This window comes from Thalia democratica, chromosome 4, assembly GCF_965202585.1.
Source record: "Thalia democratica chromosome 4, ktThaDemo2.hap1.1, whole genome shotgun sequence".
Lineage (NCBI taxonomy): Eukaryota > Metazoa > Chordata > Thaliacea > Salpida > Salpidae > Thalia > Thalia democratica.
This window is the reverse complement of record NC_139168.1, coordinates 53,274,741-53,294,136: the sequence shown is the minus strand read 5'-3', so window position 1 is coordinate 53,294,136 and position 19,396 is coordinate 53,274,741. Positions and strand designations below refer to the sequence as shown.

The 19,396-nt window shown below is 25.3% G+C and overlaps 1 protein-coding gene across 3 annotated transcripts in view; it reads left to right on the top strand.

Annotated features, from left to right (window-relative positions):
* LOC145833738 (polypeptide N-acetylgalactosaminyltransferase 16-like) overlaps positions 1–19,396 on the top strand; it is a 56,856-nt gene that overhangs the window by 996 nt on the left and 36,464 nt on the right. For all 3 annotated transcript variants that reach the window (XR_014369762.1, XM_082940895.1, XM_082940897.1), the window contains exons 2-3: positions 3,288–3,436; positions 18,360–18,461. Coding sequence is in view for 2 of the 3 variants with exons in the window: in XM_082940895.1 (XP_082797021.1) it covers positions 3,288–3,436; positions 18,360–18,461 (251 nt within the window). In the remaining variant the exon portion in view is untranslated. The remainder of the gene's footprint in view (positions 1–3,287; positions 3,437–18,359; positions 18,462–19,396) is intronic.

The window sequence follows — 19,396 nt, the reverse complement described above, 5'->3', positions numbered from 1 at the left end:
TTAGAAACTAGGATAAAAAATGCCTTAAGTGTAAGTAAATTGTTCTAGTTTATTTTGAACTTAAATATATTTATCAATAACTATGCCTTTTTATATATTTTACTATACGGTTGAAATTTTATTGTCCATATGATGGACCTAGGCATGAAAACATAGACCACTTAAACTGAAAGACACATAAAGAACAAATAAAATTAACACAAATAGCTTATGTATTAAACCAAAGATAAAATCATAATTTGATATAAAATTTATAGGTTAACATAAAAAGCTAAATTTTAACCACAAACTTATACTTATTTACGCTTTAATGTAGAACGATCAACATCGAACATTTAAATGCATTGACTAACAACAAAAACCTAACGCTCCAAGGACATTAACAATAGACTGTCCAGATAAATTACCATTAAATGTAATGAAAAATGACTCATTATTAATAGAGTAAAGGTGCTACTAATAAAATTTAACAATAAATTAATCTTAAAATCAAATAAACGGTTGATAAAAATTACTCATCAATTTTACTAACATAAATATAATTTAGATAAATTTTTTTAACTTTAATCGAATTTCTTTAAAATTTTGCAAGAAACTAATTCATTTGGTAGTTTTTTCCGTATTTCAACTGACCAATAAAAATAAAAAGAATTCTGCCAAGTAAACACCCTATTTTTGATTTTTGATCTTATTTTATATAGTTTTTACTAAGCTACAAGATGCTTTTTACAGATTTTAAAAATTCATAATCATTTTTGAGATACAGCCGGTCAAAGTCAGAGGCAACAATAGGATACTTATGGGAGGCGCAAACTAAAACAGCAAATAGCTAGAAATCACTAAAAATTTATCTCCTCCTACGTTTTTTGAGATAATTTTCAGGAAATGTTCCTTGCAATATTTAAAAAATTCTGTCAGAACAGTATTTAAAAAAATTAAAAAATAAAAATTTTATATCAAAAAAACTAAAAAAAAACTGTTTTTTTGTTTATTTTTTATATAAGATTTTAAATTTTTAATTTTTTAAAAAGTTCCTTCAGACAGAATTTGTAAATATATCAAGGAACATTTTCTAAAAATTTGAGGTAGTTATCTTAAAAAACGTAGGAGAAGATAGATTTTTAGTGAAATAGTCTATTTTTGCCGTTTTAGTTTTTGCCTCCCATAAGGATACTATTGTTGCCTCCGACTTTGACCGGCTATATCTCAAAAATTAAATTTTTTTTTTAAATCTGTAAAGAGCATTTTGTAACTAGTAAAAACTATATAAAATAAGATCAAAAAACAAAAAAGGGTGTTTACCCCTTTTGTGGTACGTTATTATACTGTTCTACGTAAAATTTCAAATAAAAACTTTTATTCAAGAACTTTATTTAAGCACTGACAAGGTCTTTGACCAATACTTAGTTTGTAAAATAAATTAAAAAAAAAACCTTTACATTAAAATTTCATTAAAAACTACAACAATTTTTTTTATTCAAAACAACTTGCGTTTAAAAGCAAATTTTATTTAAGTTAACAAAGAAAAAAATATTTATTCAAAATTTTATTTAAGAAAATAAAAATTAGAAACTTGCAAAAGTGAAGTTCCATTCAAAATTGACTGATTTCTTAAAATTTTTGCAGTTAAAAAGTATATCCGTGCATAAGTGACGCTTGGCAAAAATCTTGCCATGCAAATGTAACGTTGTGCAAAAGTTTGACATGAAAAATGTTGCCGTGCAATAGTGATGCCCTAAAAAAATGACCCTGCGTGCAAAAGTGACGCTCATGCAAAAGTGTCTCCTCGTGCAAAAGTGACACCGTGCAAAAGTGTCACCCTGTGCTATAGTGACGCTTGTGCAAAGGTGACGCTAGTGTAAAAGTGTCCCCTCATGCTAAAGTGACGCTTGTGCAAAAGTGACCCGTTCCCCTATTTAAACACATAACTAAAGAAAACTGGTAAAAATTTTAAATATACTAAGAATAAAATAAAATAACAGATTTTTGTTACTAAAATATGTAACAAACTTATTATCAAATAATGTCTAATGTAAGTGAACACTAGCAAACTATTTTTAGCTACAAAGTTAAATTGCGCGTTCTGAATATTTATTCAAATAATCACATGTAAAATTAAATTTACAAATTGATTATAAAAAAACTTATATGCTAATAAAATTCATTAGTGAAAAGATGTAATACACTTTATAATAAACTATAAATAAGTTTTACTAATTAGCTATTAAATATTTATTTAATTGATTTGAATATCTATTAGTATTAGTTTATATCATTTCTAGTTCTATCAAAAGCAGATTTAAGCTTTTCAATAGTTTCTTTCATTTGACATTATTTTAGATATGGTTTTGTAATTTTATGTAAACAATCAAGTAAATAAAAACTTTTGCTAATGTTTATTTACAAGCTTTAATGAACTTAAATATAACTTGTTATAGAATTCTTTGATAGAAATTTTCATTGTAATTTTTTGCTTTTTTACCAGTTTTCATTAGCTTTTTGTTATTCGTTTTATATCAAATTTTCATAAATGTTGAATTCTAATTTCAGAATTTCATTAAAATCAAAGATTGACTGAGAAAACTCATTGTTTTACTAAAATTTCTTGAACTAAAAAAATATAGTACTTATCTCCTTTGTTTCAAGCTGAGAACATTGATTGTTTCTCATATTATAACCTAAAAGTATAAAACAAACTGTTTTATTCTCCGTGAAGTTTAAAAACAACATTCACGAGCTTACTTATTGAATGAACGTTTGTATTTGGAACTTACATTAAACTAAATTTAGAAATGAAATCAGCAAGTTAAATACAGCAAAAATTTTAATTAAGTTATATAAAGTAGATAGATACCTCTACATTTGTATGACTCTATATTTAAATTTTAAGTTGTTCAAATGTTTATTAAAACAGATTCTCCTACATATTTTAGATTCGAAAGTATTTTTGAGCTCTGTTTTTAACATCTAATGTTTTTATTCTATCAGTTAATACAGATATGTGAGTTTTTTTTGCCGCAATTAAGATTTGGTCATATGCTTTAAGTATAAACTATTAATCAGGTTTTATGAAACACCAAAAAAAAAAAAACTAAGGTATTGTAATTTTTATAAAACCTTTAAGTCTTAGTTAGATTGTGCTTATTTAAGAATATATTATTATTATGTTTATTAAAAAATATATTTTGACATAGACTTTAAGCAAAAAGTTTTATACTGAAGTGTGTGCAAATTATTCTTTTTTGTTTTTACCGTAATATAAAAATTTTAATAAATAGTTTTAATAGAAAATAAAAGCAAACAACAACTTCTCTTATGTTAAATACATAAGTATACAACATTCAAAACCTTACTCATTTAAACAACATTACTTCAACCAAAGAATCAGTGATGCTCTTAACCCAGATAGAGAAATTCCAGACACTAGAAATAACTTGTGAGTTTAAGTTCAAATAGTAAGTTATTATTCTATAACTAGTAAAATTATTTTTAAAATACTGTTTGAGTATATGTTAATAAAGAATATTACAATTAAAGAAGGTTAGGGTTTGGTAACATTATTAGTTAGCCGGCCAGATTAAAAAAAAAACACCCATTTGTGTAAAAAAATATTTCAGTCTGTAAAAAAAATCATAGTTAATAAAAAACCTAATAAGTAAAGCTGCAGTTAATAAATTGTTTAATAAGGATAAACTTGTATTAAAAGATCCATTTTATTATTTTTTTCGAGTCGGTTTACGTTTCTCACCCCTAGTTTAAACTTATAAAACCACTCATCTTTGGTATATTTTTGATTTATACGATAAAAATCTAGAATTTAATTTTACATGTAAATTTACAACAACAATGAATTGATTTTTAGCATTGTTGTACTCTATAAAATATAGAAAAAATTATATTTCAAAACTTTTTTTTTCTCATAATGTTCATATTACAATAAGTATAGCCCTGTTTTTAACATTTGATATTTTCCTTGCTAAAGCTTCCCAACTATTATCTAGTTTACAATACTGCCTTTTAAATTCTAAACATTTTTCTTTTATAAATGTTTTTAAGAACCTTTCCTTAAAACTTGAGGTTTTGTCTCAACAAATGTAGGAGAAGATAGAGTTTTAGTGATTTCTATTTATTCTTTGTTTAAGCTTTTTCTTTCTATAAGGAACCTACTGTACTCTCCAACGTTAACCAGCTATATATCATAAATTAATTTTTAATTTTGAAAATCTGCAAAATGCAAATTGTAGCTTAGTAAAAACTCTACAAAATAAGATCAAGTTATGAAAAAAGTGTTTCGACTGTCTATGGCCTTAAACAATATTACCTATTAATTAGATAGTTTTTGTAGACATCTAAACTAAATTTTTCTATAGTTTTTTAGTGCGATAGTATTTTTTTATACAGCTTCTTTATTTAAAAATTCACTTAGCTACTGACTTGTAAAATTTAGAGTAATTTATGAGAGATGGACTTAAGTCTAAAGCTAAACCTTTTTGCCAGAACAAATTATTTTCAATTAATATTGAATTTTTTAAAAATTCTCTTTTCAAAGCAGGTCTGTTATAAATTAAGTTCCAATTATTTCGGCTGTTTTAAAACAAATCTCTGGTAATCGCCCCCCTTTTAAAGATTTGAAAAAAAATCGCCCCCATGATTTTGTAAAGTATTTTTTTCTCTTGTGCACGCACTTTTTGGCTGGGTTCAAAATAATGTTCAGGGCTTGAAAAAATAATTTACAGTTATTTTCTTATAAGCCTAGTAAAGTGTATCAAAAAACTTAATTATTAAAAAGCCTTGTGTAATGTGTAATCAACTCTGTTTAAATTTGAATTGTTTTGAAACTAATGAAACCTTTAGGTTAGTGGTGGAAAACTTTTGTAGTCAGCAAGTCATATTTACTAAAAATCCTTTCTAGTGTTGACTTGTAATAAAAAATGTAATTGCGGGGCTGCATAATATAAAAAACTAACATATAAGAAAAATCCAAAACTCGAGCAAAATTGTAATAAATTGATTTAGTATTATTGTTATCTAGAAAATACTAATGTGAACTGAAAACCAAATTAAAAGAGTATTTCAAAACCTTAAGTATCAAAAAACCAAATTTTATTTGTTTTGCACAAGTAGTTTTGAAGTTACTTAGCAGGCCGAAATTTGACTGGATCTGGACCCTACGTTACCTATCTAAAACCTTAACTGAAACCTGACATTATATTAATCTCTTATATAACGAATTTCGGACATTTAGAAGTGAATGCTAAGTGACTTGTTTAAGTTGCACAACAATCTTAAATTATTTTATAAATAGGAATATTCTAAAATTACTAAACCATATATTGAAAAACTACAGAAGAATGTACAGCTTATTTTACACATAATGAAATAAATATTATAAACATCACTGCTGATCTAGTTTAAGGAAATTAGAACGACTAGTTTATTATCTCACATGAAAAGTGGTTTTATCAATAGCTTCTGTTAATGCAGTAAAATTATTAATTTCAATGCTAAAATATATTATAAGCAAGTTAGTTGTAAAGTTAAAAATTTAAATTTAAACTTTATAAACTATATGTTTTGTAGTAGAATACCATGAAATAGTTTTTGACTTGGAAAAACCTTAATCCTAACAATATTTTTTTTCTTTATTTAACTTAAAAAAGGTTTGTTAGGTTAAATAAAAAATAAAGGTTTTACAGTTAACTTTGTGAACAGAAAGTAATCAATTACAAAAACTTTTATTTGGTTAAAATTTTGTTTTGTAAATGTAGCAGTTTTTTTGATTTCTTATTTAATTCTGTTTAAAAATGAATTTGTTTTCTAGCTATCAACATATAATAATTTAACAGAGGAAAATAGTGAAAATAAAAAACACATTTTAATTGTCAAAATATTTTGAATTAAGATAAATAACTTTTTAGTACTACATATATTGTACAGAAATCTAAGACAATATTCATTCTAAAACATCTTTATTAAAGCAAACAACAAATAAAATCGATTTCGGCTAACGCTTTTCAACTACTTTTGTTAGCAACTAACTTTAAGTTTAAATTTTGAGTAAATAAATAGTTAGAGGTTACATCAGAAAAAATCAATTAACACTAATTAGCATAATTGAGCAAAAATTAATTAATTAGACATCCACAATTCATAAATAAATATATAAAACAGTAGATCAGTAATTTAACTAAGATAAGCAACAATAAAAATAAAAATAAGCAACAAAATTCAAATTTAATCTATAACAACTTATAAATATTAGATTTATAAACGTATTGTTGCTTACACAAATTAGGTTTGCGTGTTTTTATAAATAAAGATTCTAAAACACTTAGGTGATAATCGTTAAGAGCTTTACTTATAATTGAAAATTTACTATCACTATAGTTCTTTGCACAATCTGAATTGTTTAATAAGTGTTCGGCAATCGCTGATGATCTATCAGATGGTTTTTTTAAACCAGTGTCCATCCATCTTCTGAGGGAATTAAAAACGTGTTGGTCCGTTCTTATATGAAATCTCTGGGACGTTCTGCCAATTACACACTGTCACAGTGTCATTTGTACATATAAATTATTTTGCTTTTCTCATGATTGGCAGTATGGTCTTTAGATATTATATCTCGGTAAAGTAGCAACTGCTCTCAAAAAGACTGTCAAATACACTGTAAACTCCACTTTTAATTCTGTAGAACTAAGAATCAGTCATGCTAAAAGAAAGCCCTTTTATGGAATTTATAAAGACCGTACTGCCGACCATGGAAAAAGCAAAATAATTTATATGTACAAATGACACTGTGACAGTGTGTAATTGGCAGAACGTCCCAGAGATTTCATATAAGAACGGACCAACACGTTTATAATTCCCTCAGAAGATGGATGGACACTGGTTTAAAAAAACCATCTAATAGATCATCAGCAATTGCCGAACACTTATTTAACAATTCAGATTGTGCAAAGAACTATAGTGATAGTAACTTTTCAATTATAAGTAAAGCTCGTAACGATTATCACCTAAGTCTTTTAGAACCTTTATCTATAAAAACATGCAAACCTAATTTGTGTAAGCAACAATAAGTTTATAAATCTAATATTTATAAGTTGTTATAGATTAAATTTGAATTTTGTCGCTTATTTTTTATTTTTATTGTTGCTTATCTTAGTTAAATTACTGATCTACTGTATATTTATATATGTATTTATGAATTGTGAATGTCTAATTAACTAATTTTTGCTCAATTATGCTAATTAGTGTTAATTTATTTTTTCTGATGTAACCTCTAACTATTTATTTACTCAAAATTTAAACTTAAAGTTAGTTGCGAACAAAAGTAGTTGAAAAGCGTTAGCCGAAATCGATTTTATTTGTTGTTTGCTTTAATAAAGATGTTTTAGAATGAATATTGTCTTAGATTTCTGTACAATTAAGATAAAGCAAAAACACTTGTAGTAATAGTTAAAATTTTTTAAATATATAGATTTTTAACAATAACAAATCAAGCTAGAAAATAAAACTGTCTTTAAGAATCTTTTAAGTAAAGTAGTTAAAGTCATTTCAAATAGAGACCTCAAACATATACTCTTTTAAAGTCAAAAAATCTTTTTTGAAATAAAACCTTAAATGGTTATCAAGATTTTAATTGTCAAAGAAGTATTTTGAATTAAGATAAAACAAAAACACTTGTAGTATTAGTTTAAAACTCTTTAATATATAGATATTTTAACAATAATAAATCAATTTAGAAAATAAAACTGTCTTTAAGAATCTTTTAAGTAAAGTAGTTAAAGTCATTTCAAATTGAGACCTAAAATCTATTCTCTTTTATAGTCTAAAAATCTTTTTTGAAATAAAAACTTTAATGGTTTTAAGATTTTTTTATTATACAGATTAAACAAGTAATAACAAAAATCTGTCAAATAAATATCTTTGAAACAAATATTTTTTTCACTATGCTATAAAAACTTTTAGTGTAATGTAAAACGACAAATATAAACTACAAAATTAAGTAAGTCAAAACATAACTATTAATAACTTAAAACATAAACCACTCAATAAATACAGTAGACTCCGCTTGAGTTCGCACTTTAAACAAAATCAAAAAGTGCAAACTCAAAAATGTATTATCTTTTTTTTTTACAAAATGGCAAAGTTAAGTATGTTATAATGCAATAATGTTATGAAAAAACGTAAAATCCACTAAAATATAAAATAAACATTCATTAAAAAATAGATCTATATAAGCTATTAAGTATAACAATTTTTTTTATATTAATACTTAGTTAGTTGTAAACTTTATTTAAGTTAAATTTAAGAAAATATAAATTTGCACTTTTTTTTGGGTAAAAAGTGCGAACTCAAGAGAAAGTCTACCGTAATTAATATTCATTAGGCATTAAGCAAACCTGTTGTAAAAAAGATAACTTAATAAAACTGTTATTATAAAAGAAATACTTAAATACAATACAAACCAGGTTAAATAAGATATATTTTAGAAAATCAAATTAAAAAGAAAACTTACATAAGATAATGTCTACTACTTAAGTCTAATATAGTGTGAAGGTTGAGCTTCATGACTGCTCTGCAAGTTTTTCTATATCTGGTTCTAAATCAGTCAAATAAAACTTCCAGTCACCTCCTTTACAAATATCTAGATTAGATCTTTTGCTCAAGATGTTGATAACTGAACTGAAAGCTTTCTCAACAACATAGCTAGAAGGAAAAGCTATAAACAACAATCTAACTTCCTCCCAAATGATTGGATACTTTTGTCTTAGTTTTTGTTTAGCCAAAAGCTTTCATTTCGTTCTTTGGTAAAACTTAATTTAAGTTCAAGGACAGTTTGCAAGTCTGAGAAAGTTTCCTGTAAGTCAACGTTTACTTCAAGAAAAATCTGCTTCAAAGGAATCCATAATCCACTTCGGGATGTTTGATTGAAAAACGTCAGTTAACTGTTTATCAATATCACATTTAAGCTGTTCTAGATAAGATGAAAATATTTCTACTTCACCTTCACTTATTTGAAGTTTTTGGTTTTTTAAACTTGCAAACTGTGAAAACTGATTATTTTTGAAATTTTTCCATAAAGTTCAAGTTAGTTTTTGAAACTGGTTATCTTACTTTTGACTTTCACAAGATTCAAGTTTTTACCTTGTAAAGTCTTGTTCAGATTTTTGATCTTACCATATAAGTCTGATATGTAAACAATGTCTATTTTACTTTTAACAAGATTGTCTGCCAGTACCTTATTCTTTCAGAAAAAAATCAATAACTGAATTAAAAAAAGCCAAAAAATTTCCAGACACTTTCCTTTTGATAACCATCTCACTTCTGTATGCATTATCAATTTATCAAAAACCTCATCATTGTCATTGCTTAGCTGTTTAAACAGACTACTTTGTAAAGCATGCCTTTTTATTTTGTTGACAGCTTTTATTACAAAGTTTAATGAGTCATTTAAACGGACGCTCAAATTTTTTGCAATCAAATGTAGGCGATGTATAAGGCAATGAATAGTAAATATATCAGGGTTTAAATTTTTGTAATATGTGATTAGTCCACGATGCTTTCCTATCATAGATGGAGCAATTCTGTTGCAATTCCTATAAGATATTTTGAAGGTATTTTGTTTATTTAAAAATATTTCTTTAATTTTTCAAACTCAAGCCTTCCTGTGCTATGCGTTTCCATTAGTTGGGAGAATGCTAGTTCTTCGTATGTTGTATCATCAAGTATTACACGCACGCAAAAAAGAAAAAAATAAATTTATTCTCAGGCAAAGTGGACTCGTCAACCTGCATCGAAAAAAAATCACATCATTTGAACTAACTTTTGTTCAACACGTTCTAAAATTTCATCTATACGTCTTTTCAGAGTGTTGTTGCTTTAAGGAATAGACCGTAAAACATTATTGGTGTTATTATAATGAATGACTTTTTCCAGAACTGTTTTTAAGACTGTAATAAACATTGTTTCCCCAATGGTGTGAGGCAGTCCTTGTTTAGGAACTATGAGAGACAGATAACAAGAAGCTAATTGTCCTTCAATACTTTGTGTAGATTTCCTGAACATGTTTGGGATTTTACACTGTTTTGTTATCTCATCTCGACGTTTTTTGAAAAACTCCACATTCTTATCTAGATGTTCTGAATGAAATCTATATTTTATATAAACAAAATGGACTGTTTTTTGTTTAGGTTTTACCTCAGGGTCAAATATTTGATGACAAGCTAAAATTAGTAAAAAAGCAAGATAAAAAGTAAAAGTTTTATGACTGCCCAAAATTCTCAAATCGCCCCCATTCGCCCCCTTACTAGTTATGTTTTTAAAAGAAAACTAATAAAATTAGTGTTATGTTTATATTTAATGAATAAATATTTTTTAAGATCTAGAAATTATTCTCTAAATTGTTAATTAAAAAATATAATGTTTTAAAAAAAAACAAATTTATAAACTTCAAGCTAATTGTTTGTTAATAAAGATCATAGCAAATAAAGTTCATTTGAATTTATAATGGAAAGTTTCAAAGTTTTTTTTTCTTTTTAGAATGCTAAAATAATATATTTAGTATTTTTGAAACATAGGCAAACTGAATATTATATTTGTAGTCTTTATGAATCTTTTTAAAAAACTGATTATTTTTCAAAAGGTAATATTTTTTAAAATTATTTATAAAAGTATCATAGAGTTTAAACTATGACTCAAAAGGCAGTTTTTGTTAAAAAACTCACGGAATTTTTCCAAGGACTTGATGTTTTTTAAACATATATATATATAATTTATTGAAATGTACGATTTTAAAAATACTGGAACATATGTTTCATAAAGACAAAAAAGATAGTTTTTAATCGTCAGCCAGTTCAAATTTAAAATAAAAAGCACTTTGGTAAACAAAGATGCAAAATTTTACAAAAAAACAACAACGATATGACGTAAGAATTGAACATTGTACATTACAAATATTCAGTACAAAAATCGATCTACCATCTAACTCAGGGGTCGGCAGGCAGTTGGTGCTCGCGGGCCAAATTTCAAGTTTTCAAAATCTTCGCGGGCCGCAATTTTAGTTTTAGTGACACTAATAAAAAACTTGTATTTTTATTCAATTTATTATTTTTAATTACTTTTAGCTACACATAAAATATCTATTTAAATTAAACATATTTAATGTTTTAAAATTTTCATAGACAATAAACTAAGTACTATATTTAGAAGTTAATAAGTTTAACTTAATATTTTATTTTTTTTTTACTTACAACGTAACTCATTGTAAAAACCAAGCTTGAAAATCATCTATAAGTCACTTTTATATACTTTTAATATTGTCAACCACTTTTTCGTATTTAAAAAAATGTTTTTGCGTTTAAATAGTTTGCACTATTCTATATTATACTTAATTCAGTAATTAGTTAACTAAATAAATTTTATACCTATATGATATATAAAAAGTATAACAACTATTTAACATAATTAATGCTTAAATACTTTAACAAAATACTTTTTTTTAATTAAATAATCTTTTACATTGTTGTTTATTTAAAAGCAAAAATGTCTGAATAACATAAAACCAGCCTGAGTTTATTAAAAGTTAAAAAAGCCAAAAACATGCTTTGAAAAATCAAAAGTTTTATTATTCAACTAAATTATCATCATAAAAAAGTCAATTTATTCAAAACGACAAGTAAAAATTTACAATTAATAGAATAAACTTAATTACAGTCATAAAAACTATTCTGATAATTCAAAGATTTATACAAAGTGTTTGAAATAAAAATTTCATAAGTATACCTAAGTTTTCTAAAATGTCTTAAACAGATTTAACCAAGTGTGAGATTTTAACTATTTGTTTGTTTGGCAACCCTGTTTTAAATAAAACTCACTAAATAAAGATATAACGAAATTTTTCGATAGTGAAATAAATATATACAGCAAAAAAATATTATTATATGTCAGCTTGAATGGACAGTTAAGTTTCTTAAATATTGTTGACGAAAGTAAAAAAAGTTGTTAAGCCATAAGTGAAGTAGAAAAAAAAAAAATTTATTGATATTTGTAGCAATTATTTATTGCTTTATCTGCAATGAAAATATTGCTTATAAAAAAGAGTAACTAAAAATATAAGACGATGTAAAAGAATCACAAAACGTTAATAAGGAGTTGTTGCGAGAAACGAAAAAAAAAAAAAAATCGCTTGAGTCAGTTTTAATAAGGCACATGATTATCTTCAGTAACTACAAACTTAACAGAAACATTTGTCAAGGTAAGTTATAAAGTAGCAAAAGAAAATACTTTAAAGGAGACACCGTTTAAATTTGAAAACTTTTTAAAGAACTTGTGTTGGTGGTGGTAATAATTTTTTGTTAATTTCTTCAGTGACAACTAAAAGTCACTTATAGGCAATTTCTGATATTTCAAAGTCAAATAAATCGAACTAGGACTTTAATCGATATATTAAGATGAAAGCAACAACAAATGCTGCTTATCTGAGAATATTTATTTGAGGTATTTTTACTAACTCAAGTAATTATTTAAAAATGTGGTTTAAAAATGAGCATCTCTGTACATTGGTGTGGGTAGAAATGAATTTAAAATACACAGATTACTTCTAAAAAATCAAAACATGCCAAAACCATAATGAAATAAACACTATTTCTTATTATTGTGTTATTTTAAATATTTTAGTGTACAATCAAATATAACATTTAGTGATAAAACATTTATAAGAGAAACTTAGGTATAAACTACATGTCAAACAAAATACCTAAATTGTAAAAAATGACATTTTAGTTAATTACTGTGATTGAAATATTGACTATGATAATTTCTGTCTAAGGTTTTACAAATGTTTATTAAGAAGGTTAAAAAACATTATACTGCGAAATCATATGAATCTGATTACCTACAAGGGGTGTGTTAAAGACAAGAAAATTGAAATAGTTGGTCATTATATTTAAAATTACCATTATATTTATTACTTATACTGTAAAAAAATTTCTTATGTTGTATATACATAACATATGTCTAACAAAAAATATTTGTGCTATTTTTAACTCTTAGAAAGAATGTATACAGTTTCAGGGTTGCCAAAGGTTTTAAGAAATATTTTCCAAGTTTTCTGAATTTCTTCCATGTTTTTAAAAGTGCAAGATGTTTAATCTATTTTTAGTATATAATTAGTTAAAGTAAAAAAAAAACTGTCTAAAAATAGTATAGCAACATTAAAAAGATACTTTTAGGCGATTTTCAAATGTGTTTTTTAATAGATTAAATTGTTGAGAACAAAAAACATATTTATATGATAGATCTTTTGTGTAAAGTCGAAGTTTCATTACTTTACATGTAAAAACTGTTTAAAACTCAAAGTTTTTTTTCGAAAATTCTCAAGTTCCAGATCATTTTAGCCTGAATTTTCAAACTTCAAGTTTTTTTTTAAATTCAAGGTTTTTGGGCAACAATGATTGTTCACATTTATATTTCAACAATAATAAAAATAATATTTTGAGTTATAGCAACTGTAAGACTTAAAACTTAACATATATTATAATTAAGACCAAAACTGTGAAATGAACAAAACATACATCATAAGTTTGCTTTGCTACTCTTCAAAGCAAAAAATCCTGCATGAGTGATCAATAAACTGTCCATACCTTTTAGAATAAAAAAACTATTTAAATCAAAAACTGAAAAATGCCTAAACTGGCCTGATATTCTAAAATTTTGTAAACTAGCCTGACTTAATCTGAGTGTGTGGCAATGTTAAGTTCTTTATTTGCTTAAATTTAAACTATTTTGATTGAAAATAAACAGACTCAACAAATTTATTATCCCTAAATCTAGTTTATATTAAATAGGTATCTTCAAAAAAGAGCATCTGTGTATATAAGTGTGCAATGCAAAGAAATTAACTTAAGTTGCCAAAAAGTTTTGTTTGTAAAATAAAAATGTATACTGAACAAAAACTAATGTAATCTGTCATATTTATTATTTTAAATGTCTATACACTCTTAGATATTGTATTTAAAAATAATTATATTCGTAAATAACCCTTAAATTGAACTTAATCTAAATTAATTGTTATTTTCAAAGTGGTTTTAAAATGAACATCTCTGTACATTGGTGTGCATAGGAATTAACCTAAAGTACACAGAAAACTTAAAAAAATTCAAAATCTGCTAAAATCTAAATAAAATAAACCTTATTTCTTTTTATTATGTTATTATCTTTTTATGTACACTTAGATATAGTGATAAAGTATCTTAGGTATAAGTTACATATTAAACAAAATATATAAATTGTAAAGAAATGACGTTTTTGTTAATTACAGTGCATTATTTTAGTACACAATTGAAAACATTTGCATTTTGTTCATTTACTTAATAGGTGATTTATAAATAATTAACTGAGTCCAAGTACTTTTAAAACTGTTTTTTCAGATAATAATTTGTTATGGTAAGAAGAAATTTATTATCAACCACAGTACAAATGCTAATCTGTCTTTTTTACATTTTTAACCTAAAGAAGTGAAGCCTTTTAATTGTTTCAAAATGTTATACAGGGACTTGAAATGAAACTAATCAAATTTGAACAAACTACATCATTTTTAACATAAAAAATTATATTTAGAATATATTTTTGCTCAGCTGGCCACATTTACATGCTCGCGGGCCGCAGAACTTTCTTTCGCGGGCCGCATTCCATTCAAAAAATAAACGTGATCGCGGGCCGCAGATTTACTCTTCAATGGCCGCAATTGGCCCGCGGGCCGCAGTTTGCCGACCCCTGACTTAACCAAAGAATAAACCAAAAGTAAACTAGTTCAACGTATTGACTTTTCTTTTTTCTACTACTTTTTGAAGCTGTCGGTTGTAAAGTTTGTTTGACAAAATTATGTTCACTAATTAAGTTGATAATTTCATAATATTTTAAAGCTTGTTGTCTTCGCACATAATGCTTCCTGGTTTATAACTAAATAAATTTAATTGATAAACAACATAAGTCCATGATCTGGTTTTAAACAAATTCATATTACCATCATGTATCTAGCAATAATTGTAGTAGCAACATTGTTAACAAAAACTTAAAATCAACACTAATTATACTTGCGAATAGCACCTTTGCTATTAAAACGTCTTTATCTATTGTTGTGCTTTGCATTGGAATTAAACCTAGAAATTTTCAAAAATCTTAAAGTTAGTAAAAACACCTCTTATAAAAATTCTTTAGATACTATAAAATTCATCTAAGAATTAGTATCAGTGCTCTCATCTCAAAAGTTGATTAACGTCTTAGTTTGATTTTTGCGGCTTTATAACCTTCAGACTTCTTCTAAACATGAATTCTTGTTGTTATTGAAGAAATAAACAAAAATATTTTACTAACGCCATCACATTTTATTTAAAAATTTCTTCAATTCTAAACGGTATCTCCTTTTTAGTAATTTTTATACTTTATAACTTGGCTTAACAATTTTTTCTGATCATTCTGTAGTTACAGGAAGATAATCATGTGCTTTGCTGAAACTAACTTGGGCAATTTATTTTTATTTCGTTTCTCGCAATAACCCCTTACTAAAGTTTTTTAATTTTTATTGATCATTTATATTTCACGTCTACTCTTTTTAAACGCAATGCTTTATTGCAGATAAAGAATTGCTTTAATGCTCAATAAAAAATAGTTTTTCTACTTCATTACTGGCTTAATGAATTTCTATACTTTAGTTAAAAATATTTAAGTAACTTATTTGTCCATTCAAGCTGACTTATAATACATATTTCTAAATATACTTTATTAATAGTTGTTAATTTTTTTTATCTCTTTATTTTGTGAACTTTGTTCTAAACAGGGTTGCGAAACAAATAGGCTAGTTTAAAAATTTGAAAAACTCAGACTAGGTTTAATTAAACCTAGTTAGGACATTTTTTAAAACGCAAGTGTGTGTAAAACTTTTATTTTAGACACTTTGAATAAATCTTTGAATTCTCATAATAGTTTTTATGACTGTAGTGTAGTTTATTAGTTGTAATTTTTTCTAGCTAGCTTACATATTATGTACTTTTTATAATGATGATATTTTAGTTAGGTATTAAAGTTTGATTAACAGCAAGTTTTTAGCTTTTTAAATTTTTAATAAACTTAGGCTGGTTTAATATAACTCAGTCATTTTTGCTTTTTAAGTGGCAACCATGTAAAAGACTAATTTATTAATAGGGTTGATCACGCCAATTCGATCATCAGACCACAAGTTTCGGTAGACTGAGACCGGTTTCGTCCTTATAAACTTGAGCTTGTCTCACGGCAAACGAAAGTCCAGGCTTCTGCTCTGCTGACTTTCGCCGATGTTTTTTGTTGAGACTAATTTATTATTAATAAGTTAATTTATTAAAGTATTTGAGTATTAATTATGTTAATTTTTATTTTATTTTTTTATTTAGTTGACTAATTACTGAATTTTTAAAGAGTGTGAACTATTTATAACGCAAAAATTATTTTCAAAAGTTAATATTTTCAAAAATATGAAAAAGTGGTTCATTATATAAAAAATGCATAAAAGTGCCCAAAAATGTTTTTCAAGCTCGGTTTTCATAGAGAATTAGATTGTAAATAAAATGATAAAAATTTTAAATTAAAATTATTAATTGTTTGAGACAGTACGTAGTTTGTTAAGACTTAAGCATATTAGTCAATGTAAATTTTATTCCGATGAATATGTATATTTTAAATAGGCGTTTTATGTGTATCTAAAAGTCACTTAAAATAATAAACTGAATATAAGTAAAACTTTCTTTAGTGTAACTAAAACTAAAACTAAAAGATTATTTAAAGGTCAATAAAACTAAAACTGCGGCCCGCGAAGATTTTGGAAACTTGAAATTTGGCCCGCGAGCACCAACTGCCTGCCGACACCTGCTCTAAGACATAGTTTAAATATAGAAATTAAATTTTGTGTAAATTAAGTTAGAAATGGATTTATTAATATTATTTATTACTTAAAGTAATAGTTATTTCAGATAATCAGGGTTCGTGCGCGTCAGGCTAAATCAGGCTAAGTCAGGCTAAATCAGTTTAAAAAAAAAAGTTTAAAAACGTCAAGCTAAATCAGTTTTTTATTTAAAAGTTTGAGAATTTCAGTTTTTCTCAGTTCAAGTGCTTGAAAATTTTTGATAAAAAAAAAGTTGAGAAATCTTTTTAAGATCAAATTGAAATGTGAATTTATTTCTAAATAAAGATTTAGTTATTAAAGAAAAAATCAGTCAGTATTTGTAAATATAAATGCTTAAGACCTTTTGTTGAATCTCTAAAAAAAAATTAAGAATTTTCATTATTTTGTTTTGAGTAGATTATATACGTCATAATTATAAAACTTCATAAAAAAATACAGTTTAAACATTACAGTTTAGTTCAACAACTTAGCTGTTTGTTTGAATTTGTTTACATCAGCTATGTTTTTCAGAGCTTAGTTAGTTGAACTGTTTTATTTTCTAATTTAAAGGCTTTATACCAAATACTTTTTAGATTAAAACTCTTAGCAGTTTATTCATATACTTTACTGTTTGTTTAAAGTTATTAGAGATATTCACAACACTAAAACTTAGCTTTAAGATATAAGTACTAAGTTTTGTGGGAGTACAAATCTTAGGTACAATTCATTTTTCTTTACAAGAACAAAACATTTAAGGTTTTTTTTCTATTTAAATGTAAGCTTTTTAAATCTGATACGACGTCAACAATCACTGTATTTATTTAGAGTTTAGGATTTATAATTATGTTTCAATTTTAAGTATTAGTCAAAATACTATAATAAACATTTTTGCTTATTTTAATACTTAATACTCGTGTAAGCGTTTCATTTTAAATTTTAATAAAACACGACAATGCACGTCAATTTATTATAAATCTTCTGGTTATAATGTTTTTACTTAGTGCTTAATTAAATTGAACAATTGTGCTTAGTAATATATATTAAATTTGTTCACTAGAAATAGATTAAATAAAACACTTATTTTAAAACTTATCACTGAATTTCTTATGTTAAAGGCATAGAGGAATGTCAATCACCTTTTCCACAATTTAGTCTTACTTTATTGAATTGTAACTAAGCTATGAGATGCTTTTTGCAGATTTTAAAGCTCAAACTGTTTTTGTGATAAAGCTGGTTGAAGTCAGAAACTACAATAGTACTAATCAAGACCCCCCAATACCTAAATTGACTTCTAAAGGGGTTTTTCCTTACTTTGAAAAAATGTCAGGCTAAATTGTTCTCAGTCAGGCTAAATGAAAAAAATTTCGCGCACGAACCCTGGATAATACTGTAAAAGATAGTAAACTTTTAAAAGTTATCTAAAAAGTTGAATTGTCTGCTACAGGTGCAAAAAAAAAAAGTATAATATAAAAGATTTGCCTGCAACTACAGTTATTATAACTTTTCATAATGAAGCAAGATCAACACTTTATAGAACAGTTAAAAGGTAAGTTTATTGTTATACACTTGATTGATATAGACAAATTTTTAAGAAACATTTATTTTAATAAATAACATGGTTGCAAGGGGAGCCAATCATATTTAACTTGATCATTTTTAACCTGATCATTTCTAACTAATCACAACACACCCAATTATTTCTAACCCGAATGTATCTAGCCTAATGATTTCCAATGACTCCATAATTTCTAACCTGCTCTGTTAAAAATTGTTCATTTTTTGTTTTTTTTTAACAAGGTGTGTTATAAAAATAAATTAAACTCAATAAAGTTTTTCTAAGCTTAAATTTAGATTATTTTGTGCCAAACAAAACTTTAATGACTATATTGTTTTACTTGATATATATTTTTAAAATTAGTTTAATTTTACATTGTTTTAGTTTTAGTATATTTTTATTATTGCTATTATTTCTTTTTATCAATCTGCTTAATTCGAGATTTTTTATTTTAGTTAAATAAAATTCACAAAACTATTTGACATCTAAAAATAAGCTGCTTTGTAGAATTCTTAAAAAAAAATCAAATAATAGTTTTGAAAAATATACAAATTATTATTGCAAAATACATAAGTTTTTAACGTTTTCAGGTTTACAATTCGTTCTTAATAAACTTTAAAAAAACTTATAGAACTTAAACACATTTATGCGACTAAGTAAAAAGAATAGTGAAAAATATTTTATGACGTAGTTAACAAAACTGTATATAAAAGGGTCGGTCTTTTATGGATATCCTTTTATCGGTATCCTTTCAAAAAAATTATACAATTTTTATCGACGTGACATATTTTTTCTACTTTTTTGTACAATATTAATTTAGTAGTGTTTTTACGTATATTATCTCATAAAATTGTTCAATTTCTTAAAACTTTAATTTAATTAAAATAACTCTAAAAAGTTGTTTAGACTGTTTTAGATGTTAAGAT